This window comes from Pistacia vera, unplaced genomic scaffold, assembly GCF_008641045.1.
Source record: "Pistacia vera cultivar Batoury unplaced genomic scaffold, PisVer_v2 Contig375, whole genome shotgun sequence".
Taxonomy (NCBI): Eukaryota; Viridiplantae; Streptophyta; class Magnoliopsida; order Sapindales; family Anacardiaceae; genus Pistacia; species Pistacia vera.
This window is the reverse complement of record NW_022196196.1, coordinates 245385-271012: the sequence shown is the minus strand read 5'-3', so window position 1 is coordinate 271012 and position 25628 is coordinate 245385. Positions and strand designations below refer to the sequence as shown.

Here is a 25628-nt window from a genome sequence, read left to right as displayed (position 1 = left end):
TGAGGAGGGAGAGAAGATTATCCTGTTTAATAGATTATCTGGAAGCAACCCTGATCGGTTCTCATATTTATATGTTACTGTTAGCTTATCTTGAAGCAAACCTGATAGATTCTTATATTTATATATTACTGTTAGCTTGCTGCACTACACATGGAGCGTACATGTACCATTTATGCCTGCCTTATATTAACACCACATGCGGTTAGTGCTATGAACAGTATAATTTTCGAGATTGAGTAATTCGTTTATAGCTTTTTCCTGTCTTAGGTCGATGTGCCAATCCAAACCCTGACAAAAGAGGAGGCTAGAGCAGGAAATCTGCTAGAAGAAAAGACTTATCTGAATCCAATTGAAAAAAAGTTCTGGAACAACAAAATAACATCCTAACAAGCATTAGTCTGTTAGATTCCATATATAATCGAGGGGCAATTGTAGCCGGGCATGTAAGTGGTGCAGAAATAGGATTCTGATATCAGTGAGTACACAAACAAGAAATAAACATAAATTCAGAAAGTCGTTTCTGCTTATTGCTTCGATTAAATTAACAATATGAAGAATGTCTTGCTCTATTATTTTGATTGTTTCACAACTCCCGCGTTTTTTTGCAGTTAAATGAAGCAATTTCTAGAAATACACAACTCCAAGAAGAGAGGGGACATTTCTTTGCTAACCCTTTCTTCTCTTGGGACTGAAAATGAAGTCGTCGTCGTCACTATCTTGGTTTAATCTTTTTTTGGCTTTAACATCTCCATTTTTGGATGCCTGTTGCTGCTTCTGTGAACTCTCAGGTCTACTACTGATGAGTGGTTTTGAAGGTTTAACTGGAGTTCCCATTCGCTGTTGCTTTTGTTTTCTCTGCTTCTTCTCATTTGCCTTTTTGGCTCTATCAGGGGACAACAAGCCATGTTCCATCATCCTGCAAAAAGACATATATTACAACTTTGATATTACTTGGCAATAAATGCTGTATAAAGTTGGAAAAACAGGAACTAAATATTGTACATTTGGCAGAATAATCTTTTATTACGGGAAAAAAATAAATTTAACATTGTCCTGATCAATTACTCCGAATTGTAGGAGAGGGGTTCCTTTAAGGTCCTGCTAACCTAAGCCCAATCATATGTTGATAGGTTGATAGCAGTCCAACAACGCAGGCAGCAGACTAGTTAAAGCTAAAGGGCTAACCCACCCCGAACCATATGTAGAACAAATTACAGCAGCAGTCCAGTTATTAAGGTCGGTTCAAAATGATTTCAGATTTCTGTGACGTTGCAGGTTCTAGATTGCTGTGGGTCTGCAAACTGTCTTCTTTCTTAATACAATCTACCAAGATTGATTGTGTGGCATAAACAGCTGACTGATTTGATGGAAAAATCAAAATCAATAAATCTATACCTTGTATATATATGTATACAGTGTATATATGCATGTGTTCATTAGGGCAGGCACAAGTTGATTTGATTACCAAAGGACTCAAAGCAAATGAATAAAACCTAAGACTGGTTCTCATTTTCAACCAAAGCCAACTCTATATCAAAAAACTTTGGTTGAAGTTCACCTAGGGGCCAAAAAGAACCAAGAGGATGGAGATAGATATGCTAATTGGGCTAACAATTGTCATGGCCCCAAAGAAAATACAATGGAATTTGGATTGTGAGGCAACATGACCCCACCAAATGGATGCTGCTCTTAAATTTTACACAAGGGCCCTGACTGAATATTATTATTCCATATTGAGGTTTGCCAACAAAGTGCTACTCTGAAATGAGTCCCAGATGTTAACAACTAAAAATCATTTCATGACGACAAGGCATCAAAGTCCAAATCAAGATACTCAAAATATAGTTTCTAGTCATGAAGTATACTAACCACACAACAACTAATTTCACAAATAAGATAGGCACAAATATACACCCAACAAAGCACTAGCAGTAATAAAATAGCCAACAACATGATTAAGTTTCCCAACCAAGTGGGTGCCAAAACATGTGTTATTGTGATTATTTGATTTCAAAATACCAGACTGAAATGCTGATTCCTCTAGGATTTTAGGCATACTGTTACTAACAAGGCACGTCAGCACATCGAAGGTCAATATTAAGCCCTGCAGAAGGATAATAAACCAGTATCTGAGCGTTCCAACTGCTCAGTTGGTAAAAGGTCCTAAAAGTCATACAGAATCCACTTCAAATCTGCTCATGAGCTTGATTTATTTTCACCTTTCTAACTGTCACTTACTCAGAATACAAAAAGCAAAAAGTAAATATATAGATCTATCTTTATCAAGAAAAGAGAGCCTAATACAGGAATGTATAGACAGTATATAATGTCTTTCTTTATCAGTAACCTATCTAAAAATACTAATAGCAGCAGAATAAGCAACTCTTAATAACATGGTGTCACACATTATGTAGGAAATCAAATCTATAACTGACTATTCTATTCTCATAACAGGTGGAATGAGTCCTGAGTCCCAACTGGTTGAGTCTTCCTTTACAACATTAAAAATATGTGAAACAAAAACATAAACAACCCAGGCCCAGAGCTGCCACCTCCAAAAATCTCAGTTCACTGACTTGCATCTCGCTCTTTAAAGTTCTATGGTTGGGAAGTTTTGGTTTATGAATGAGTTGAAACAAGCAAAAGCCACTTTGATTATCTAAGCCAGAACCTAAGTCCCTATCAGTCTCCACTCTGCCAATATGACATTATGTGGGCACAAGCAATGTGGTGAAATGATGGTTCGATTTCCTACTAATCAAGTCAAGATAGTCTAAAGCATCCATTTTCCGCTGATAAAGAAATCTATAATCTCTGCTGATACACGGCAAGAAGCTTCACTTACTTCCCAACATTTCCAGTATCTGTTCTAATTGAAATCCTTCTCCTCATCTGCATCAGACAACTAGTTCCCTACAAACCCTCACACTAGGGCCTCCGTACTATATTCCATGTGTAAAATCTCCACTGCAGAGACTTTAGACTTTTTAGCAGAAAAAGGAAGGCCTTGAATCTTTAGTCATAAGAAGCTAAAAACCACCCGCAGTTTAGCAAACAGAACTGTTCTTCAAAATTTCTGAGTTAGGCAACTGAAACATATTTACAGAACCTCTTCCATTACACTTTGATCAAAAATTACACCTGATAGTCCAAACATATGACATATTAACTACCTATCAAGTTTCAAACTTGTAGACCATTGTTATCACAAGGCATTTGTTAGATGTACATCAAATAAATGATTTTGTAACTCTCATATCGGAACATAACATTATTAGGGCGGTACTAATAACATCCATCAACTGTGAGAAAATGAGAGAGACGGAGGTCCGCCCACACCCCCCAACCCCCCGCCCCATCACCTTTATTGTTCCCCAAATCAATAAAAAATTCAAGTATACATTATACTGACCATTAACTTGTTAAATTGAACGAACAGAAATTTAGTACGTAGTCACTAGTCAGCATCTTCATAATCAACCAATTATTATTTTACCAATCCAACAAAATAAAAAGTTAGTTCTAGCCCACAGCCACAGCTAAAATACCAGTCTCCATATTACCTTCCTAAGTTCCTAAATGCATCCAAGAGGTCACCTAGGCTTGAATCGGCTAGGCCCAGAGAATGTCCCTCTAAGAAATAATATACTATCAAAACATGCATTTTCAGTAGGAAAATTATAGGAGCTCTTTCTATGTGAAATTATTCAAGTGACCTCAAAAGAAGGATTGGAAAATAATTTAAGCAAGTTTCAAATCAATGAATAAACGATTTTAAAAGAATTTCTTTTGCTCTCTCTACAAATACAGTAAGATTAAATAAAGAAAGAATTGCAGGGAGATTAAAAGAAAAGCTAACCAAAATTCTGCCATTTCGCTTGATGGTATCTGTTTTGACAACGATTCATAGAATATCCTTAATGGCTCTCTCTGTTGATACAAAGCACCAAAAGATGAAAGAATGAGTGGCATTAGACCAAAACAACGTCGTAATATTTCTGAAGAAAAACAGAGAATAACTATTATTATGTTCTCTACCTCTTCAGGAGGATCATATTTCTGTCCAGGCAATGTGAACACTTTCTTCTGTCTCACTTTAGTGGTTGTAGTTATGGTGGTTTTTGAGGAACTTGAACTTGGTTTTGACTTTATCTTCACAATTGAGATAAACAGATAGGAACCCATCACACCAAATACAAAATTATACAAACGACAGACTTTTAAACAAAAGAAACGCTAGATGCCCAGAGCCAAATCTCAACAAAAGATAAACCAAAATAAGTGCGCCAAAATTCCACAATTCATTACAGATTAGTTGATTGTATAAAGCTCCATGCCCAGATCAACTAATTCTTTGCAATTGCAGAATGTTCAAATTAAAAATCTGAAATTACCAAGTCCACATTAGTGAATTCATCACAACTTATATAGAAAGCAATTCAGAAACTAAAAACCCCAAATACCAATACAGAAAACAGAAAAGCAAAGTCCCACCTTCAAAAATCAACAATATAAGATTCTAATGAAGAGAAGAACAGAGGTTTGTCAAGCAACAAGTGAAAAGCTTTGAGATGGGTACCTCTGTTTTTGTGACAGTGGAAACTGATCTATTTTGCTTTGAATCAGACGGTTGATGTTTGCCTGAGCTATCAATCTTCTTCCTGTTGACATCAATCTTTCCCTTGGAAGAACCATCTTGATTGCTCGACTTCACCTTCCCAACACTACCCTTAGTATCTGTGGCCATCAACTCTTCTGTCTATCAATCAATTTGTTTAGCTAATTGAAATTCAGGACTCATAAATATTTAATGCCTGAAAGAATAGCACAAAATGGAAGAAGAAAAAAAAAAAAAAATTAAAGTTGCTGGTTGTTGCCGCTAAACGGCTTTTAAGGTTGTCTACGTGATAAACAATGCTTTGTTAGGTTATACCTACTTAGTTCTTACAAGTCTGTTGAGGGAAAATACAGATTTAACCTCAGGTTTTTTATGTGGAAATAATTGAGAGATATTATGGTAAGAAAATCTGGAAGCTCATAATCATACGGCTGAGAGCAAACTGCTAATCTTGACAGTAAAAGTACAGGTAAAAATCTAGTGCACTGACTTTCACGTAACCGATGGTCGGGACACGTGGTGGAAAGTTATGCGCAGTTGATATAGTTATTGTTAATTATATTTATTAATTTATAGCCGCCAAAAGGATAAGGATAAAAACACATTATCTGATTGGTAATGGTGATTGCGTTTGGTTCATTATTTTGGATAGGATTTTGGGAATATGATTGGATAATTGGATAGGGTTATGATTACGAGAATAAGACTTATAGAATATGTGTTTGGTTGAGTATTTTAATCTTGATATTTGTATTGAATATTTGATTAATATATTTTTTATAAATGATTTATTAATATAATATTTTGTTGAAATAATGTATTATTATATATATAACTTATCAAGTTATATTTTAATAATACTAAATATTTTATTGGTAATTTTGTCACCCGTAGATATTAAAAAACAAAAACCCATATTAATTTCAAGTACTAATTTAACTGTTTAAAAACATCACATTAATACATATATAACAAAAGTACTAACTATCAACCCTTACAATCATTATTACACGTATACTCCATTAACAACTACGACATGATCTACTGTGCTGCCCACAGTGCATTCATTATGTTATCCCGTACAGTCGTCATGTTGTCTAATATTCAAATTTATTCACACCACAACCACCAAAACTACCACCGATCCGCCACTAGCACCGTCATACCACATCATTAATCACTCTATTATCACAAACATCCACGACCATTAAGTTCAATACCACCAATTACAACAATTTCTACACACGAAAGTCAAAGAAATAGAAATAAAAAACTAGAAAATACTTTCGTCGAAGAAAATTAATCAACGAACTTTGTATAAAAATAGCCGAATGAGAAGGAGAACAATGGCATGGAATTGAGAGAGAAATCAGCTTCACAGCTTGCGATTTGCGAACGTGAGAAGAGAAGTGACAAATCTGGGTTCACGGTGGTTGGGGAGCTGAGGTGGGTTCACGGTGGGGAGCTGAGGTGGGTTGACGTTGGCTTGGGGAGCTGAGGTGGGTTCACGGCTGTGAAGATGCAGTAGTTGAGGTGGGTTATGTCTGGGGAGCTATAGTAGCTGAGGTGGGTTCACGGTTGTGAAGATGCAGTAGCTGAGGTGGGTTCACGACTGGGGAGCTGCAGTAGCTGAGGTGGGTTCACGGCTGTTGCGATGCAGTAGGTGAGGTGGGTTCACGACTGTGAAGATGCAGTGAAGAAAATGGTGAAGAATGCAGTAAAGAAAATGGTGAAGAATGCAGTGAAGAAAATGGTCCACGCCTCAGTCAGATGCAGTGCAGAAAATGGTGAAGCAGTGACGAAAAGTGAAGAATGCAGTGAAGAAAATGGTTTAATTTTCTTAGTCAGATGCAGCGCAGAAAATGGTGAAGCAGTCAAGAAAAGTGAAGAAAAATGATGAAGAAAATGGTTCACGCAGTGCAGAAAAATGAATAAAAAAAAAAAAATTGAAACGGTCAAAACCTGAGAAAGCTGTGAAGATGCAGACAATTCAAACTTGTGTTAGGATCATGTTTTGGGGATAGAGTTTTGAAAAAAAATGAACCAAACATTATTTTAATAATCCGATCCAGAATAGGAATAAAAATAATGAACCAAACATGCTGGATAATTTACCAAAGTGCTAATCCTGACAGTAACAATACAGGTAAATGTAATGAAGAATTTTCCATTTGAGATTTTCCCCTTATAGCCCATACTTAAGTGACAGAATATGATATATATATATAATTCCTTTTATACTAACCACCACAATTTTGTTTTTTCACTTCCCCAAATGCCTTCAGAATCATGGATCATTGAATTTAATTATACAGGTGATTAAAAAAAAAAAAAAAAAAGAATCATCGGTTCATTTTTGGCCCAATAATTTTCTTTTGGCTTTCTACAAGAGAAAGAGGCATACACAGCAAGAACAACTTTATTATATCAATCTATATACATAAAAAATAATGTATTCCCAATAATTTTCTTTTGGCTTTCTACAAGAGAAAGAGGCATACACAGCAAGAACAACTTTATTATATCAATCTATATACATAAAAAATAATGTATTCCCAATAATTTTCTTTTGGCTTTCTACAAGAGAAAGAGGCATACACAGCAAGAACAACTTTATTATATCAATCTATATACATAAAAAATAATGTATTCCCAATAATTTTCTTTTGGCTTTCTACAAGAGAAAGAGGCATACACAGCAAGAACAACTTTATTATATCAATCTATATACATAAAAAATAATGTATTCCCAATAATTTTCTTTTGGCTTTCTACAAGAGAAAGAGGCATACACAGCAAGAACAACTTTATTATATCAATCTATATACATAAAAAATAATGTAATGAATACCATCACCCGTGTAAAAAATTCCTAATATTAACCCTTTTATTTCATCTTCTTTCTACTTCTACCTCTGGAAATACAATTCGTATGTATTGCACCATTGACATGTTTCTTGCTTATCTGGGTCTTGCTAGAAAAACTCTATTGTACCAAACTGAGTGGAGAATCATATTAAACATATCATACTTCACAGGCTTGGGATGCCAGAGAAAATGCTGTTGTACCTTCTTCACCCTCATCTGCATCTCTCGGTATCTCTTCTCCGGGATCGAAAGCAGTATATTTTTCAAATTCGGAATGTCTTTCTCCAAAACAAAAACAGCAAAGGATTCCCAGTTCAAAATCTCAAAAAATGGGGGCACAAAATTGTCAGATATGATCACTGGAACACATTCGTAGAAAATGGCCTCCACTACTCGTGGGCTATTGACTTCATACCCTTTTGCACAAATACAGTACTTGCTGCTTTTCATATAATGAACGTAATTCATGTTTCCCTTCACCTTAGGCAATACACCAAAAATTTTCATGTCAGGATCTTTATTTCCCCAGTGCTGTAACAGAATGGGTCTTAAATATCCATGCATGCCCCCTGCAAAGAAAGCCAGAATTGACCTCTTTGAAGGAGGTTTCCCTCCAACCTGCCTAAGAGGGTTCTGAGGTGAGCGCACATATGTCTCAGGAAGAGACACATCCTTGCCAAAGACAAAACCTTCTTTAACATCAGCATTGCAAAGGGCTCTGATGCACTTTGCCATATCTCGCTTTGTCTCAGATGGGGCCTGAAAAGCAGGGTTCATAACAAAAAACATATCAACTGATATGTGGCCCGGACAAAATAAAATCAGAATCATTTTCTGCAATTACACAAAGCATTTCATGTTACATGTTCATTATTGGACACTAGTTACTACCCAATAAGTAAGAAAGTATCAGCCCAAGAAATTAAATATTTTAGTAAGCTGAGAAAAAAATGCATTATGATTAAAGCAAAAGATAAATTTACAATGACCTCAGGAAAGTAACAAACATACTGATTTGATTACGTCATATCAAATGCTACAAAAAATAGATAGAATTATTTTTAATGCCAAGTAAAATAAAATGGAATAATTGAGAAATTCATGTTGATCCCAACCCAGAAGTCACAAGAACCAAGCCATTGCAATTAGAATAACTTAAACAGACAAAGCATGGAAAATGTACCCAGTCGTGGCAAGCAACAAGAAAATGGTCTGCTCCATCCGTTCTATTCCAGAAACGATGCTTAGCTGCAATGAAGTCCAAGTAGTTCTTCAAATGTTGTATAAGATTTTTATGACTGTGAGAATTTTGAACATATAAGGTTTCCTCTAACATTCGAGAACTGAATGGCAAGTAAAACAGTTGAGCTTTTCTAGGGTCTTTAGTAACAATTTTTTTGTTAGCTTGCAGCAGCTTCATGAACCATCCCTCAGAAGCATATATTCCCTTGAGTACTGGCTGATGGAATATGGGCTTTTGTCCTTCTTTGTAAACATATACTTTGAGTTTCTGTTCCATTAACTCATAGCTCCTGCAAATTGATTGTATCTCTTCAATCAATTCATTGCTCCAAGATATGGGATGACAAAAACATCAATATACATAAAGGATTCACTTGAGCAGCACTAATTGATTAGTTTGAAAATGACATAGCTTCTAGCCTTCTATGCAGATCAAGTATCTTTGAAGAAAAAAAGGACCATTCCCAAAATAATAACAGCAGTTCTACCACAAATTAATGAGTTGTTTGATTTTCAGCAAACAAATAAGACACAAACAATTTGTATGTTCCAGCTTAGATTAAATCAGATAGACACGGATAATTACCAATACAACCTTAACCACTAAGCATAAAACTACACAAGTCAATGAAAGGAACTCCTCGTCTTGGACTTATATTGTGCAGATTTTTCATTCTCAAACTCAAAACCAAGAAAACATAGCCTATGTTTGTACAATGTGTTATTAGCAACAAGGAATCTCACACCACCTTTATCAATGCTATCAAATACAAAATGCATAAGAGAATGTAAATCAGATAATTTAATATGAATAGAAAGTATCAAGCTTATGCGTTCTTGCTCGCAACCAATAGTATAAAAGAAAAAAAAAACCAAGTATATGCATGACAAGGGTAAAGGGAATAGGAGCTATGTGCAAGCCCAAGAAGGAAGGAGGGATCCGCAGCCCTAAACATTGCCTATGCTACTATAACATATGGAAATCACCTAAATCAAAATAAAAAATCTCAGACCTAACTTTCATATGGAAGAAAAAATTGTTCCAAATAAAAGAAAAAGAAAAAACAAATGGGTCCAATAATTATTCTATGGATTTTGTAAGCATACCTTTTGAACATTGAAACATTGCGATAAAGAGGCGAATAAAGTTCATTATCATTTTTAAATATGGGTGCATTTTCAATCTGCACTCTTGCATGTAGGAGCTCTCGGTCAACAGCTGAAGACCATCTTGGTCTCTGCAAACAATTTGTAAACAGAAGATAAGTTGAAGCAACTACTACATAGAACAAACTCTCCTCACATAACTGAAAGTTAAAGCCTAACACATACCATTGAATGATACGAAGCACGACTCTTAAGCAACAAATCATTCATCTCAGCTATGGAGATTACTGCAGAATTTGGAATCTCAGGCTCTTTCTTCTCCTCAGGAACAGCGGTAACTGAATTATTCTTGCCAAATGTAGTGAAATCACTCTGCAATTTTCCTGATTTTTCATTCTTGCGAAAAGTGGTGGTTGTATCTTTATCCTTTGAAGATATGTTGGAATAAACCGGTACAACAGGGGTTCCAACATTTGTTTCTGGCAGGGTTTTATTAGGTAAAAACTCTATCGGTGGTGAGACAGGAAAAGGTGAATGAGCACCCCCACCTGACCTTCCCTTATTTCTTGATGTCAATGTATTATTTTCTCTCTCATTGATAAATTCTGAAAAATCACCACCCACTGTATCATTCTTTTGAGTAATGCTCTGTTCAGAGTTTCTGGTTTCCACCGGTGCAGGCCCATTATCTGCATTCTGGACAATCTGCACTGTCGAGTTTTTATTTACCCAATCCAATTTCTCAGTTTCAGACTCCTCATCAGGGTCCTCACCTCCATCGTTATTTTCTGATACAAGATCTTTACTTGGGTCTATATCCTCTACTTCGGTGGTCATAGTATTATTAGCAAACTCATGTACTGGAGATGTACCACTGGAAATCAGGCCATTTGGACGAGTCACATTTTTGACCATCCCAGACTTAGATAAGGGACCAGTGGCCACTAAAGTAGTGTTTTCTGCTACTGGAACCTTACCAGCCGAAAATAGAGATGAGAAAACATTATCATATGGGAGTTCAAGATATTGGAAAATTAAGATCAAAGCAAACACCATTGCTGAAAGCCAAAGTAATCTCCTGCTTTGGCCATGACATACAGATTGAAGTTCATGACCCATTAAGGAACTTGATACACTGGCCTCAGAATTCCAACCAAAATTACAATCCCTGCACATTGTTGCCAATCTCTGAATTCAGTAATATATCCTCTTTCTACATGTATTCACTAATTACATGAAATTTGACTGGAACTCATCATAATTCATAAACAAATTTTCACACTTAACCACATCTATAAAGTCACATACAGATGATAATCCATTTAGAGAACTCAAAACTCATCGAAAGGCATAAACTCTTCAATTTGAAACATTCCAACAGCAAATCCACACAAATTCATCGACATTGTTAACAAAAACTAAAATCAACCAACAATCAAGCAACAAGAGCTACATTACTTAATCGAACAAAAATCAAAATAACAAAATCAAATGCAGTATCTTAAACAATCCACAACATGCAAAAGAAACCCTCAAATTAATCAGAAATCAAGAAAAGAAAGGAAACCTACAGAAATCAAATAAACGCTACTGCTTGCCGCTAAGAAACATGCAAAGCCATCCAATACAAACAAGAAACAAAATCATCGCTAAAGAAGTTAAAAAAAAAAAAAAAAAAAAAAGGCTAATTGGAAGTTGCAACAACAAATCAACTAAAGCTAGCAAACACTTACAGTCTGGTTGGCCTCCGAGAATCACTGGAGAAGATCTAATTAGTTGGAGAATGAGATTCTTCTCTTCATCTTTTGCTTGATTTTTAATACGAAATTAACATTTGTAGTATTGTGTAAAGAAAAAGAAAGGTGTAGAACCTGAGTTGGAGCTTCTATTAGAGTTCTGTTGGGGTAACTGATTTTTGGCATAATCGAGAAGCGGGAAGAAGTGAAGTATTTATTTGGGAAGGAAGAAGCTGCTTTGAGACGCACACTCATCATTCAGACCACTCCGATATTACGTAATTCGCCATCCCGCTGTTGACTTCCAACAACCAGCTGCACAGTCCACGCTCATTTAGGCTGCTAACGCAAATCGCTCTTATATTCCTTTTTGTTTTTAAAATTAATATTTATAAATTTGATTTTCTTAAAATTTCATGTTCAAAAGACCTATATAAAAATTGGTATATGATATTCAGTAACAAAATACTAATTTATATTTACAATTTCCTATTTTTAAATTCTTATTTTATTTTAATAGTTCTAATTAAATTAGATTTCGAGCTTTAAAAGTTTTTTCATATTAGATTTGTTTTAATTATTAGGTTTATTGTTTTCCTAATTCCTAACTAGTTAAGGTTAATTCTAGTATAAATAAAGATTTTTGTAGCCTTTTAAGGCAATAGTTTTTTAATTATTACATTAAATGAAATATTAAGAATTTTGTATGATTTTTCATCCAATCCAGTCTCCAAATCTTGATAAAATGTTGTGGTGGTTTATTGTATCATTTGTTGATTTCGGGTTTCAGCCATCGCTATTATTGTTTCGGCCTCAAATATCATATTTAGGAAATTTTAATATTTTAATTTAATAATTAAATCACGATATAAAAATAATTATATCAAAATATGGTAACAATCAAAATATACCCCAAAAGAAGGTTTCTTTATTAATTCTAAATTTTATCTTTCCCATTGGTTGTAAGATAATTTTGCCAGTATAAATATTTACTTAGATCCTTTTTAACTTAAATTGAACCACAACTTATTAATCATTTATATGTTATGACCCAATGGATGTGAAAAGAGTTTAGAGATAGTTATTTTTTTTGTCACCTCAGCATTTACTAAATCATAAGATTGTATTAAATCTATGATTAGAAATTGTGAAAAGAAATTAAGTTAAAAGATCACATACCTAAGAAAATTGTCTCTTATTTACTTTAAATTTATCCAAGAATGTGATCATTTAATGAGAACTTTATTCTTATATTATTTGAGTACATAATTATATTCAAGTTATCATAATTTTTATTATAAAATTTTAATTTGAATAGTTCCTATCATTAGTCAAAATAATTTTGTTATGACTTGGTTCATAGTTTAAAACACTACATTAAATAAGAGATAATAAATTAAAGAGATGATATAAACATTTGTTATTAAATTGTTAATTCATAAAAAGAAAACATTAGGACTTTTGAAGTAGTTTGTGATAAAACAGAGAATAAAAAGAAAACAAATAAATAAAAAAATTTATGTCACGCAACTTAAAGGCGCGTGAGATTGAGCATATGGTCATGCCTTCGTTATTTTTCTCTTAAAAAAGCAAGAGATGATGAGAAAAGCTGTTATGGCTTTATTCTCCATCAGGAACCACAATGGACTTCGCTTTCTTTCTGATGTGGAATGGAATATTAAAATTAGGGATAATGACAATATACACCCTAAGGTTTACTCAAAACCCTAAGCTTTTTAAAAATGACATAAAATACCCCTATGTTCAGTCGGACGTTAGAGATTTGTCTTTAAATATAACAGATGTTGATTAGTAATTTGCCCCTTCCTTCAAATTCAATGCTCTCCCTCTTATTTTCTTTTAATTGTGACTTGAAAATTATGAAGAACACATATAAGGCAATATGTTAACTTAAGTCTTTTTTTGCATTAATTTTTCTTTTTTAAAATTTTCAGGAAATGAGTTTTGAATTTTTAGGTTGAATGGTTATGGTTATATAATATAGCTGTATTTTCTAACTTTAAGGGGTATATTAGACTTTTAGCTCTGCCATGACAGGTTCTTGTTGATACAGAAATCTGCACCAACCAGAGAATTCCGATTGACCCTACTGGAACCGGAATAGATGTGCGCGTGATTACGGATAACTAGCAGTGGATGAATAATAAATGCAATAAAGTAAATGACAAAGAGATTTTTAAAGTAGTTCGGCAATTTAGAATTTGAGCCTACGTCCACTGTTATCTTATTATTTTTTAGGGCTTACAAAAACAGTATAATTTTTAGGAAAATTTGCTTAAAACAATTGCTTAACCCCTTGAAAACAAGTTATAATGGGTTTATATAGCACCCATTTACATGATAAAGTTGAGGTAATATTCAAATACGTAGGATTAGGAAGTTGCACGATTTTCGGTTACCTTAGTTGGAATCTAAGTCAATTTGAATATCTTTCTTCCAAATTGAGTCAATCTAAATATCTTATCTCGTAATAAGGAATTATCCTCTCCGGATTTCCTGCACAACAGTTCTAATAGGTGTAACGGTGACATTTTTTATTTTTTCGATTATTTCAAGGTGCAATTATATTATAAAATTTGTGATTATTTTTCGATTTTCTTTTAATTTAAGATTCCATTGTCCTTCCCAAAAAGTTATATTCTTTGGATTTATGTTTTTAACAGACGTTCCTAGATTTGTCAATTCTAATACAAGAATTCTCTATTTCTATAATTTAAATAATAACTTTTTAAAATCTCTTTAACTTTCAGTTTTAATTTGTTTTCAATTTTCAAATCGAATCTCCAAATTGTGGTTTGGGAAGATACTCAATACTGGAGCCAAATTACCCTAAGTATATATATATATACACATTGAGTTAATGATATCTTATGAAACTCGTGAACTGTTATGAAAACCAAAAAAATACTTTTAAAATGAGTGTCTTGTATTTATATGTGGTCGGTGGATCATCCGTGACATAATCACGGCCCACGGCCCGATTGACGAAGAACTTCACATGCAGTGGATTATGATGACACGTTTAACTGTTTAAGGCTTACCTGACAAATAAACCACCAGTAGCACGTCTCTCTGATTTTCATTTGAGTTTCACCACCTCAATATCTTTAAAAGTCTTTACCATATATTATACATTCTTTACAAGGGGACTTAAGCAGAGGTTGGCTGAGGCTGAAGATAGTCTTGATGCTCTAAATGGGACAGCGGGATAGGCATGAAATCTCCTTGGAAACCATACGGGACTCTGCATGGCAGTGTGATTTTGACAACTGCCTCGCTTGAAAACTTCCTTGTGTCAATTATATTAGCCTGTAATATTGAATTACAAATATTACTGATATTATATATATACCCCTTTACAATATCATTAATTAAAGCATGCAGTCTTGAATCAGCAACGAATTGACTCGCTTGAGATATATTTGTATGTTCGTTGTGAACAAAAGTGATGATCCAACCATCATCTTCTTCAAAACCCTTTCCTTTGGAGACAAATGCAGCTCCAGTGCAAAATACGGAGGAATTCCTCCAACTTGTGATATTCAATTTTTATCAACTTTTCAGATTGCTAATTTCATTATTTTAAAAAAAAAAAAAAGGGTTGAAAAACTCATACATCAATAAAAGAAACGAAGAAGAATGATAAAGAATATGTGAAAGCGACAACTTATTTACCGAGGGAAAACTCTGTAGCTGCTTCATCAAAGTATAACTTGGCTAGACCTCCGCATTTTGGCATGCCTGATATATCAAATTAAGTTTATTGTTCTATTTAAATGAGAAGGGATTCAATATCAGTTCACTATTTAGGGAGACTGATTCTATAATTACCTGACTCAGAACTTGCCGTAGTATCAACTATTTGGGTGTAACCATATTTATTTTTTAATACCTGTATAATCTCCATTGATCATGGGAAAATCCATATGGAACTTTTTCCCGGAGAGTTCTCTCTCCTTAACTTCTCCAGTTTGCATATTCAATCTCCATTCATATGAACGAGAAAATAGCGATGAGTCTTCTTTTGTGTTATCAATGCTTTTGTCAACTGATTCCGCACGCCTAAACTTTCCAGAAAACCACTCAGATTTATTCAAACCCAATTAAGGTCCTGGTATGACTGATTCAAGAGCTCTACACCCCCACACTACAGCCTATCCACAAACATGAACAAGTTAATCAATTAGGCGTTCATCTTTTTGATTGATTTTGGAAAATATATTATTAAACAAAAAGAACAAACTTTGTTATAAATCACCTCTTCACTATCCTCAAAACAATTTATTATGTGAAATGTACAATTTGGTGTCACATTAAACCATTGGATTGAATCTGCATCACCATAGCGAGGCATTACGCCGATCCTTGCATATCCTTCGTGTTCGTACTTTATCAATCTACATGTTAACATTGGTTTTCCAGTTAAAAATTTGAAAGCTATTTTGAGTATAGTCATGAAAAACAAATTGATATTAAAAGGATATGCACTCACGGGCCTCCTTGAACAAGTCTTTTTATGTCTATAGAAAGTGGAACATCCAGGAATACATTATAACTACAAAACAAGAATCCATAACAATTGATAAGAGCTCTGATTTTCACAGATATTTCCAAGCTAAAATAAGGAGAGTAAATTACTATATACCTCTTTGTAACTCCCATTTCATGGCAAAGGGTAGCCCTGTCGAGTTTGAGGTCCACTCTGTGAACTAATTTATTCCCATCAGCTGAAAAAAAGATAGCAATAATTCGACACATTAGAATGTTAATTGTTGCAAGCGTTACTAGGTATTGTGCAAATCTCGATCGCTGTCCATGAGATGAAGAGCAAACCTGAAATTACTCCCACTTCAACAAAAGGTACTTAACTGCATCCACCCCCATTATGACTAGCTCCCCTGTATCTGGAGCTTTCTGTCATACATAAGGAAAACGGAACTTAGAAACTACAATAAATTGCGGTAAAAAGAAAATTTAACAAGTTCTTGGTGGGGATACGAAGAATCACCTTAGGATGGCTGGTAAAAGGTCGATTCCAAGTTCCATTGACATCCCAATTATTGCAAGTTTCTAGTGTAAGTATATCAATCTCTTGTGGCAGGTGATGTTCTGCAATCGAGTAAAACTTGCCCGAATGCTTAAATACATTGGTATTGCTTATGTATTTGTTTATTTTGCCAAACCTAAGCTGAGAAAATGAAAATAAAATAAAAGTGAGTTTTGGGCTAATTAATTGGTATGACCTCCACTTGCAAGTAAATTCTTTTGATCTCTATATATATAGCCGTATTTTAATTAATTTGGAAAGAAAGAACTAGAATGCGCACAAAATTTAGCAAATGAGCTGACAAAACTGCAGCTGAATCGCTTTGTATTGCCGGTAGAAAGACGGCTTATTTCTTAGTTTTTCTAGCTTGAATGTTTCAGTCTCAACATGTCTGTTATTGTAAACAACACTCCAGCTCCCATAAACTCTTTTCTTGAAATACGAAGCATGAAGCATGCCCTCTCCTTCTACCCAAATGTGACTTGACCTCTTAAATATTGATTTTGCCGACCTCAACCCCCCAAAAAGAGGATTTGGCCCTGAAATTTCAATATTAATATTTTAACATCAGCTGTCAAACCCGATATAACTGGCATATGGTATATGCCTAATTTAATTTCTGTCTTCTCCAGCCTACCGGGTTTTGCCATTACCAATCATGGATGTACTTTAATAAATGAGAATATACGGTGGACGATTCCCTTCCATCTTGGAGGTGTGAACAAGATTAAGTACTCCTAGGCTTTGGATTTTTATGCGAAGCATCTACTAATCAGAAGCAAACATATGATTCCTCTGCTACGTGCTTACATATTAAATCTTATTTTTCACAGTTTTTTTCTATGTTTCACATGTCCTATATATCGTCAAGTTTTAACATGCTACATATTTACACATACATCTAGCTTTAGAACTACCACTTGCTGTTCTTAAGAGTCGTGACATCTGAAGAGTTGAACATGAGACATATTTTATAGATTAAAAAGATAAATTTATAAAATCCGTGACCTTCAACCTGGGGCGGAGCCACATGGCTACCCAGGTCCCAACTTTTTAATTGAAAAAAAAAAAAAAAAAAAATATATATATATATATATATAGAGAGAGAGAGAGAGAGAGAGAGAGAGAGAAATTTATCAGTTTTGTCCTTGTAATGTTAGTTTTTACCCCTTTTCACCTCAGATTTTTAAATTAACTTTGGCCTCCACAAATGTAACTTCCTATTCTGGCCCTTCATTCATTGAAAACTATATTTTAACCCTTCAGAATAAATTTTCTGGCTCCGCCTCTGCTGTCAGTGTCAACATTCCTTGAACTCTAAACATGATAAGCTACTGTAATAGTAATACTGCACATATAATAGAACTGCTTCTGGATAAACAACGTAGGTTTTTTAGGTTTATGATTCAGAAAATGAATGACATTAAAGTCATTTAATGTCACTTTTTATTTGATATATTTTGATGCTGTAATAAAAGAATATTATGGACAAAAAAATTGGCTAGTAAAAATCTCATTGATTTGGCTTTGTTAATTAAGGGTTTGGAAAACCATTGAAATATGCCTGCAGCTTTTCACAACCTGATAATGAATCCACCCACAATGATTTAAACTAAGCTTTTACGTTGTCAAAAATACATCTAAAATACTTCAAAACATCTTTGTATATCGTTTGTCGGGCTTGATTAAATGGTAAGTTCTGAAGAAATAAAACAATTTTTACTAGTAATATATTTACACTAGAAGTATTGCTACACATCTTGGGAGTTTTATGACAAATGGAAAAACCTGGAAGAGAAATATTCATTTTCTAATAGAAAAGAACTTGAATAGAGTTTTAACTGGGGTTGAAAATCTTGAAACTTTCAATGGGATTCTCGGATTGGCATGTAAGCTCCGTGGAAACCGTACGGGACTCTGCATGGCAGTGTGATTTTGGCAACTGCCTCACTAGAAAATTTCTTTGTGTCAATTATATAAACCTGCAATGAATTAAGAAGAATATGTGTATCCGTCTACACGATAAATTAAAGCAGTTTTGAACAGAAATTTTTGTCAGCTAAGAATTGACTCACTTGAGATATATTTGTATCTTCATTGTGAACAAAACTGATGATCCAACCGGCATCTTCTTCCAAGCCTTTTCCTTTGGAGACAAATGTAGCTCCAGTGCAGAATACATTTTCCTCCAACTTGTGATATTCCATTTTTATCATTTTCTCTCTCTAATTTCACATTATCATAGTTGAAAAACTCATACATCAATAACAGAAACCAAGAACGAGGATAAAATTAAGAATTTGTAACAACCTACCGATGAAACCTCTGTAACTGGTTCTTCAAAGTATAACTTGGCTATCCCTCCAAATTTTGGGATCCCTGATGAAAAACGCCATGAATATTTCTTTAAATTAATGAAGTTCAGCCACTTAGACTAATTTATTTGTAGAGAGTGACTGTTTATTACCTGATGTAGAACTTGCAGCAGAATCAACAGTTTGGGTGTAACCATATTTATTTTTAATACCTGTATAGTCTCCATTGATCATAGGAAAATCCATAGAGAACTTTGTTCCACAGAGATTTTTCTCCTTAACCTCTCCAGTTTGCATATTCAATCTCCATTCATAAGGACTAGAAAATACTTCTTTTGTTGCGGTATCAATACTTTCCTCAAATGATTCTACATGCCTATTTTTTTCAGAACTCCTCTCAGATCTATTCAAATCTAGAGTAGGTCCTGGTATGACCGATTCAAGAGCTCTACATCCCAAAACTACAACCTGTCGACAAACATGAAATTTTTTTTAAAAAAAAAAAGGAGAATCAATCAGAATTTCATCAGTTTGTGTATTAGTCCAGATTAGATGATTGTAATTTGTAAGAGTTTAGACGTAAATGATAAATTTTGTAATAAGTTACCTCATCACCATCCTCAAAACAATTGATAATGTGGAATGTACAATTTGGTTTCACAACAAACCACTGGATAGAATCTGCAACACCATAGCGAGGCATTACCCCAATCCTTGCATATCCTTTGGGTTCGTAATTTATCAATCTGCATATTAAAATTAAATCGTGTTTGAAAATCTTTGATTGTAGTCATTAGAACAAATTGATATATTGAAACTGTCAAGAGTTGTTGGAAGGATATGCACTCACTGTCCTCCTTGAATAAGTCTGTTTATGTCTATAGACAGAGGAAAATCAAGAAATACATTATACCTGCAATATTAAAAAAATATATATATAGGGATCTGGTTTTCATTTACAACCGAAAATATTTCCAAGCCAAAATAAGGAGAATCGATTTCTAAATACCTCCGTGTAACTCCCATTTCATGGCAAAGGGTGCACCTATTGAGTTTGAGATCCATTCTGTGCACTAATTTATTTCCATCAGCTGGAGAAAAGATACCAATTGGACACATCAGGATGTTGGATGTTGCATGCCTTGCAAACTATTGTGCAATTCTCGTTGTTCTTAAAATGGAGAGCATACCTGAAATTACTCCCACTTCAACAAAAGGTTTAGCTGCATCAATCCCCATAATGACAAGCTCCTCTGTATCTGGATCTTTCTGTTAAAGGAAGAAAATGGAATTTAGAAAATCCCATAAATTGCAGTAGAAGTATATAAATAAGACAGATTCTGTGTAGGGATACGAAGAATAACCTTTGGATGGCTGGTGAAAGGTCGATTCCAAGTTCCATTGACATCCCAATTATCATAGGTTTTTAGTGTAAAGATGTCAATCTCTTGTGGGATGTGATTTTCTGCAATCGAGTAAAACTTGCCCGAATGCTCAAAAACATTGGTGTTGCTCAAGTATTTGTTTATTTTGCCAAACCTCAGCTGAGAAAATTAAAAAAAAAAAATAGATAATAAATGATATTATTATATATATATGTGTGTAATGCTTATGAACTGCAGAATTTACTTCACATATGTTCACTCTTAACATTAAACTAGACCATAACAACATTTTTTAAGGCCGAACGACTTACGCATACCCAAGGTTTATCGAAACGATAAGTTGGTATCCAAAAGGTTTTGAAACGACAAACAGGTACCTTCCGTCATGTTCATTTAGTGATTTCTGTTTGTTCATAGTGAAAAGACTAAAATGCCCTTAAAAGTTTGATATTTTAGTTTTTTTATAAATTTAAAAATTTCTAAAAAACCCCCTAGGTTTGCTAATTTAACTAAACACCCCCATATATAAAAAGTTTGTTAAATGAAAAAAACACCCCCACCACTGCAGTGCCAGATTCCGGCCAAATTGCATTACGACATAGACCCCGTCGGATCTATGTCATAACGTGTCGATCTGGCCTTTTCCGGCTAGATCCGTGGCTGATCTGGCAGAAAAAGGCTAGATATACGGCTAGATCTGGCCGTCGTGGCCGCAAAACTCTATCTGCGGCGTCGACGGCCAGATCTGGCCGTAGATCTGGCATTTTTCGGCCAGATCAGCCACGGATTTGGCCGGAAAAGGCCATATCGACGCGTTACGACACAGATCCGACGGGGTCTGTGTCGTAACACAATTTTCGGCTAGATTCCGGCGGTGGTGGCTGGATTCTGGCACTGCAGTGGTGGGGGTGTTTTTGTTATTTAACAAACTTTTTATATATGGGGGTGTTTAGTTAAATAAGCAAACCTAGGGGGTTTTCTAGACATTTATAAAAAACTAAAATATCAAACTTTAAGGGCATTTTAGTCTTTTTACTGTTAACAAACAGAAATCACTAACAACATATAATGGAAGGTACCTGTTTGTTATTTTAAAACCTTTTGGGTACCAACTTGTCGTAAAGAAGGCTATGATTATTAGATTCCTAAAATGGACTCATCACATACAATTAAATTCCTATCTTTTTAAAGTTCACACTACGGTGAGTCTAAAGGCACCATAAAACGNCGGACGTTAGAGATTTGTCTTTAAATATAACAGATGTTGATTAGTAATTTGCCCCTTCCTTCAAATTCAATGCTCTCCCTCTTATTTTCTTTTAATTGAGACTTGAAAATTATGAAGAGCAGACATAAGGCAATATGTTAACTTAACTCTTTTTTTGCATTAATTTTTCTTTTTTAAAATTTTCAGGAAATGAGTTTTGAAATTTTAGGTTGAATGGTTATAGTTATATAGCTGTATTTTCTAACTTTAAAGGGTATATTAGACTTTTAGCTCTGCCATGACAGGTTCTTGTTGATATAAAAATCTGCACCAATCAGAGAATTCTGATTGACCCTGCGGAACTGAAACGAATGTGTGTGATTACGGATGACCAACAGTGGATGAATAATAAATGCAATAAAGTAAATGGCAAAGAGATTTTTAAAGTGGTTCAGCAAGTTAGAACTTGAGCCTACGTTCACTGCTATCTTATTGCTTTTGAGAACTTACAATGAACAGTATAATTCATAGGAAAATTTGCTTAGAACAATTGCCCAGTCCCCTAAAAACAAGTTATAATGGGTTTATATAGCACCCATTTACATAATAGAGTTGAGGTAAGTTCAAATACGTAGGATTAGGAAGTTGCACGATCTTTGGCTACCTTGGTTAGAATCTAAGTCAATCTGAATATCTTTCTTCCAAATTGAGTCAATCTGAATATCTTTCTTCCAAATTGAGTCAATCTAAATATCTTCTCTCCTAATAAGGAATTATCCTCTCCGAATTTCCCGCATTACAATAGCCCCCCAGTTTTTGGAGTGCGTAATGACGCTTCAAAAACTCATGTCTTTGATCTGGATGGTTGTCACACTATAGGCTACAGTCTCGAACTGAAGAGCTTGAATTATGTCTGACGTGATCTAAGAGATGTGAGAGATCTTGAACACGTGATCTCAGGCGAATGAGCAAGCTTATGAGCTCAACCAAAGAGCATAAAGAACTCGATCTGAGAACGTAAAAAGCTCGATCAGAAAGCATGAAGAGCTTGATCTGAGAGCATAGCTCGATTAGAAAACATGGCGAGCTTCATCTGAGAACATAGCTTGATCAGAAAGCATGAAGAGTTTTATCTGAAAGCATAGCTTGATTAGAAAGCATAAAGAACTTCATCTGAGAGCATAGCTCGATCAAAAAACATGGAAAGCTTGACCATAGCTCAATCAAAAAGCATGAAAGCTTGATCTGAGAGCATAGCTCGATCAGAAAGCATGGAGAGCTTGATTTGAGAGCATAACTCGATCATATAGCATGGCGAGCTTGATCTAATAGCATAGCTCGATCAGAAAGTATGACGAGCTTAATTTGAGAGCATAACTCGATTAGAAAGCATGAAGAGCTTCATCTGAAAGCATAGCTCTATTAGAAAACATGGAAAGCTTGATCTGAGAGCATGACTCAATCAGAAAGCATGGAGAGTTTGACCATAGCTCAATCAGAAAGCATGGAGAGTTTGACCATAGCTCAATCAGAAAGCATGGAGAGCCTAATTTGAGAGCATAATAATAATTATTTTGTTTGATCCTTTTTAACTTAAATTGAGCCACAAATTATTAACCGTTTATATGTTACAACCCAATGGATGTGAAAAAGACTTTAGAGACAGTTATTCTGTTTGTCACCACAACATTTCCTAAACCATAGGATTGTACTAAAACTGTGACTAGAAATTCTGTAAAAAAATTAAGTTAAAAGATCACATACCTAAGAAAATTGTCTCTTATTTACTTTAAATTTATCCAAGAATGTGATCATTTAATGAGAATTTTATTCTTATATTATTTGAGTACATAATTGTATTCAAGTTATCATAATTTTTATTATAAAATTTTAATTTGAATAGTTCCTATCGTTATTCAAAATAATTTTGTTATGACTTGGTTCATAGTTTAAAACGCTACATTAAATAAGAGATAATAAATTAAAGAGATGATATTTACATTTGTTATTAAATTGTTAATTCATAAAAAGAAAACATTATGTCACGCAACTTAAAGGCGCGTGAGATTGAGCATATAGTCATGCCTTCGTTATTTTTCTCTTAAAAAAGCCAGAAATGATGAGAAAAGCTCTTGGCTTTATTCTCTTAATCAAAGGAACCATAATGGACTTCGCTTTCTTCCTGATGTGGAATGGAATATTAAATTAGGGATAATAACAAAGACACCCTAAGGTTTACTCAAAATAAATGTCTTCATCAACTTTGTAAAAATGACATAAAATACCCCTCTTTTCAGTCGAACGTTAGAGACTTGTGTTTAAATATAACAGATGTTGATCTGTACTTTGCCCCTTCCTTCAAATTCAATGCTCTCCCTCTTATTTTCTTTTAATTGTGACTTGAAAATTATGAAGAACAGATACAAGGCAATATGTTAACTTAAGTCTTTTTTGCATTAATTTTTCTTTTTTAAAATTTTCAAGAAATGAGTTTTGAATTTTTAGGTTGAATGGTTATGGTTATATAGCGGTATTTTCTAACTTTAAGGGTATATTAGACTTTTAGCGTTGTCATGACAGGTTCTTGTTGATATAGAAATCTGCACCAACCAGAGAATTCTGATTGACCCTGCCAGAACCGGAATGTATGTGCGCGTGATTACGGATAACCAACAGTGGATGAATAATAAATGCAATAACGTAAATGGCAAAAAGATTTTTAAAGTGGTTCGGCAAGTCAGAACTTGAGCCTACGTCCATTGTTATCTTATTGCTTTTGAGAGCTTAAAAAGAACAATATAATTCCTAGGAAAATTTGCTTAGAACAATTGTCCAGCCCCTTGAAAACTAGTTATAATGGGTTTATATAGCACCCATTTACATGATAGAGTTGAGGTAAGATTCAAATACGTACGATTAGGAAGTCGTACGATCTTAGGCTTCCTTGGTTAGAATCTACGGCAATCTGAATATCTTTCTTCCAAATTGAGCCAATCTAAATATCTTCTCTCCTAATAAGGAATTATCCTCTCCGGATTTCCTGCACTACAATAGCCCTCTAGTTTTTGGAGTGCGTAATCACGCTTCAAAAACTCATGTAGTTGATCTGGATGGCTGTCGCACTATAGGCTGCAGTCTCGAACCGAAGAACTTGAATTATGTCTGGCGTAATCTAAGAGATCTTGAACACGTGATCTCAAGCGAATGAGCGAGCTTATGAGCTCAATTAGAGAGCATAAAGAGCTCGATCTGAGAACATAAAAAGCTCGATCAGAAAGCATGAAGAGCTTGATCTGAGAGCATAGCTTGATCAGAAAGCATGGAGAGCTTGAACATAACTCGATCAGAAAGTATGGAGAGCTTGACCATAGCTTGATCAGAAACCATGGAGAGCTTGATCTAAGAGCATAACTCAATTAGAAAACATGGAGAGCTTGATATGAGAGCATAGCTCGATCAAAGAGCATGGAGAACTTAATATGAGAGCATAGTTCGATCAGAAAACATGGCGAGCTTGATTTAAGGGCATAGCTCGATCATAAAACATGGAGAGCTTCATCTAAGAGCATAGCTCAATAAAAAAGCATGAAGAGTTTCATCTGAGAGCATAGCTTGATTAGAAAGCATGCAAAGCTTGACTATAACTCGATCAGAAAGCATGGAAAGCTTGATTAGAGAGTATAGCTCGATTAGCAAGCATGACAAGCTTGATTTGAGAGCATAGCTCGATTAGAAAGCATGATGAGCTTGACTTGAGAGCACAACTCGATCAGAAAGCATGGAGATCTGGGTGCCAAATCTAAAGCTGAAAATCTGGGTGTGCCATCTGAGAGATCTAGCAGCATGATTTGAAATAGGCTTCAATATCTTGACAATAACATAAGCTGTAGACCTCAGATTTAGATGATGCCTGAACCGTTGGAAAGTTTACTCAAAGATCTACAACTATTATGTTTACCACTTTGCCAAACTCATACTTTATAATGCTCAATACTCCCCATCTATCAATGACTTCGATTCTAGAGTTTGATTTGGTGACATGGATTGTAGCCATGGCTGATTTTTTTTGCGGTTGGAAGATG

The 25628-nt window shown here is 34.6% G+C and overlaps 3 protein-coding genes and 1 pseudogene across 4 annotated transcripts; all 4 read right to left on the bottom strand.

The window, feature by feature from the left end:
• Positions 1-495: 495 nt before the first annotated feature.
• LOC116140692 lies at positions 496-4874 on the bottom strand. The gene is made up of 4 exons (XM_031426288.1): positions 4580-4874; positions 4039-4152; positions 3860-3930; positions 496-916 (listed from the first exon to the last, which is right to left on the bottom strand). The coding sequence occupies exons 1-4, from the start codon at positions 4745-4747 to the stop codon at positions 667-669; spliced, it is 603 nt and encodes a 200-aa protein (XP_031282148.1). The 5' UTR covers positions 4748-4874; the 3' UTR covers positions 496-666.
• A 2502-nt stretch (positions 4875-7376) lies between these two features.
• On the bottom strand, positions 7377-11863 carry LOC116140690 (probable glycosyltransferase At5g25310). Of its 2 annotated transcripts, none has more exons than XM_031426286.1 (5): positions 11569-11863; positions 10061-11003; positions 9836-9966; positions 8670-9018; positions 7377-8245 (listed from the first exon to the last, which is right to left on the bottom strand). In XM_031426286.1, exons 2-5 carry the CDS (start codon positions 10952-10954, stop codon positions 7580-7582), a joined length of 2040 nt encoding a protein of 679 aa, XP_031282146.1. In that variant the 5' UTR covers positions 10955-11003; positions 11569-11863; the 3' UTR covers positions 7377-7579. The 2 variants fall into 2 exon arrangements, with proteins under 2 accessions (XP_031282146.1, XP_031282147.1); XM_031426287.1 differs by having other exon boundaries at positions 11707-11863.
• Positions 11864-14742: 2879 nt separating this feature from the next.
• On the bottom strand, positions 14743-17289 carry LOC116140685 (annotated as a pseudogene).
• Positions 17290-18476: 1187 nt separating this feature from the next.
• On the bottom strand, positions 18477-25600 carry LOC116140684 (carotenoid 9,10(9',10')-cleavage dioxygenase 1-like). Its single transcript, XM_031426281.1, is given in 11 exon segments — positions 18477-18518; positions 18520-18621; positions 18715-18864; positions 18954-19018; positions 19107-19422; positions 19562-19700; positions 19805-19867; positions 19964-20045; positions 20145-20223; positions 20319-20498; positions 25505-25600. Coding segments are annotated over 11 exon segments (1314 nt in total).
• Positions 25601-25628: the final 28 nt, after the last annotated feature.

What these genes read in the sequence shown, in the direction of transcription:
- LOC116140692 (XM_031426288.1), bottom strand. Translation starts at nt 4,747, where the DNA reads ATGGCCACAGATACTAAGGGTAGTGTTGGGAAGGTGAAGTCGAGCAAT. An exon ending in CCACTGTCACAAAAACAGAG is followed by an intron (nt 4,153 to 4,579) that starts GTACCCATCTCA and finishes TCAATTGTGAAG; the next exon opens with ATAAAGTCAAAACCAAGTTC. An exon ending in AGCGAAATGGCAGAATTTTG is followed by an intron (nt 917 to 3,859) that starts GTTAGCTTTTCT and finishes GTCTTTTTGCAG; the next exon opens with GATGATGGAACATGGCTTGT.
- LOC116140690 (XM_031426286.1), bottom strand. Translation starts at nt 10,954, where the DNA reads ATGGGTCATGAACTTCAATCTGTATGTCATGGCCAAAGCAGGAGATTA. An exon ending in GTGCTTCGTATCATTCAATG is followed by an intron (nt 9,967 to 10,060) that starts GTATGTGTTAGG and finishes AATTGTTTGCAG; the next exon opens with AGACCAAGATGGTCTTCAGC. An exon ending in AATGTTTCAATGTTCAAAAG is followed by an intron (nt 9,019 to 9,835) that starts GTATGCTTACAA and finishes ATCAATTTGCAG; the next exon opens with GAGCTATGAGTTAATGGAAC.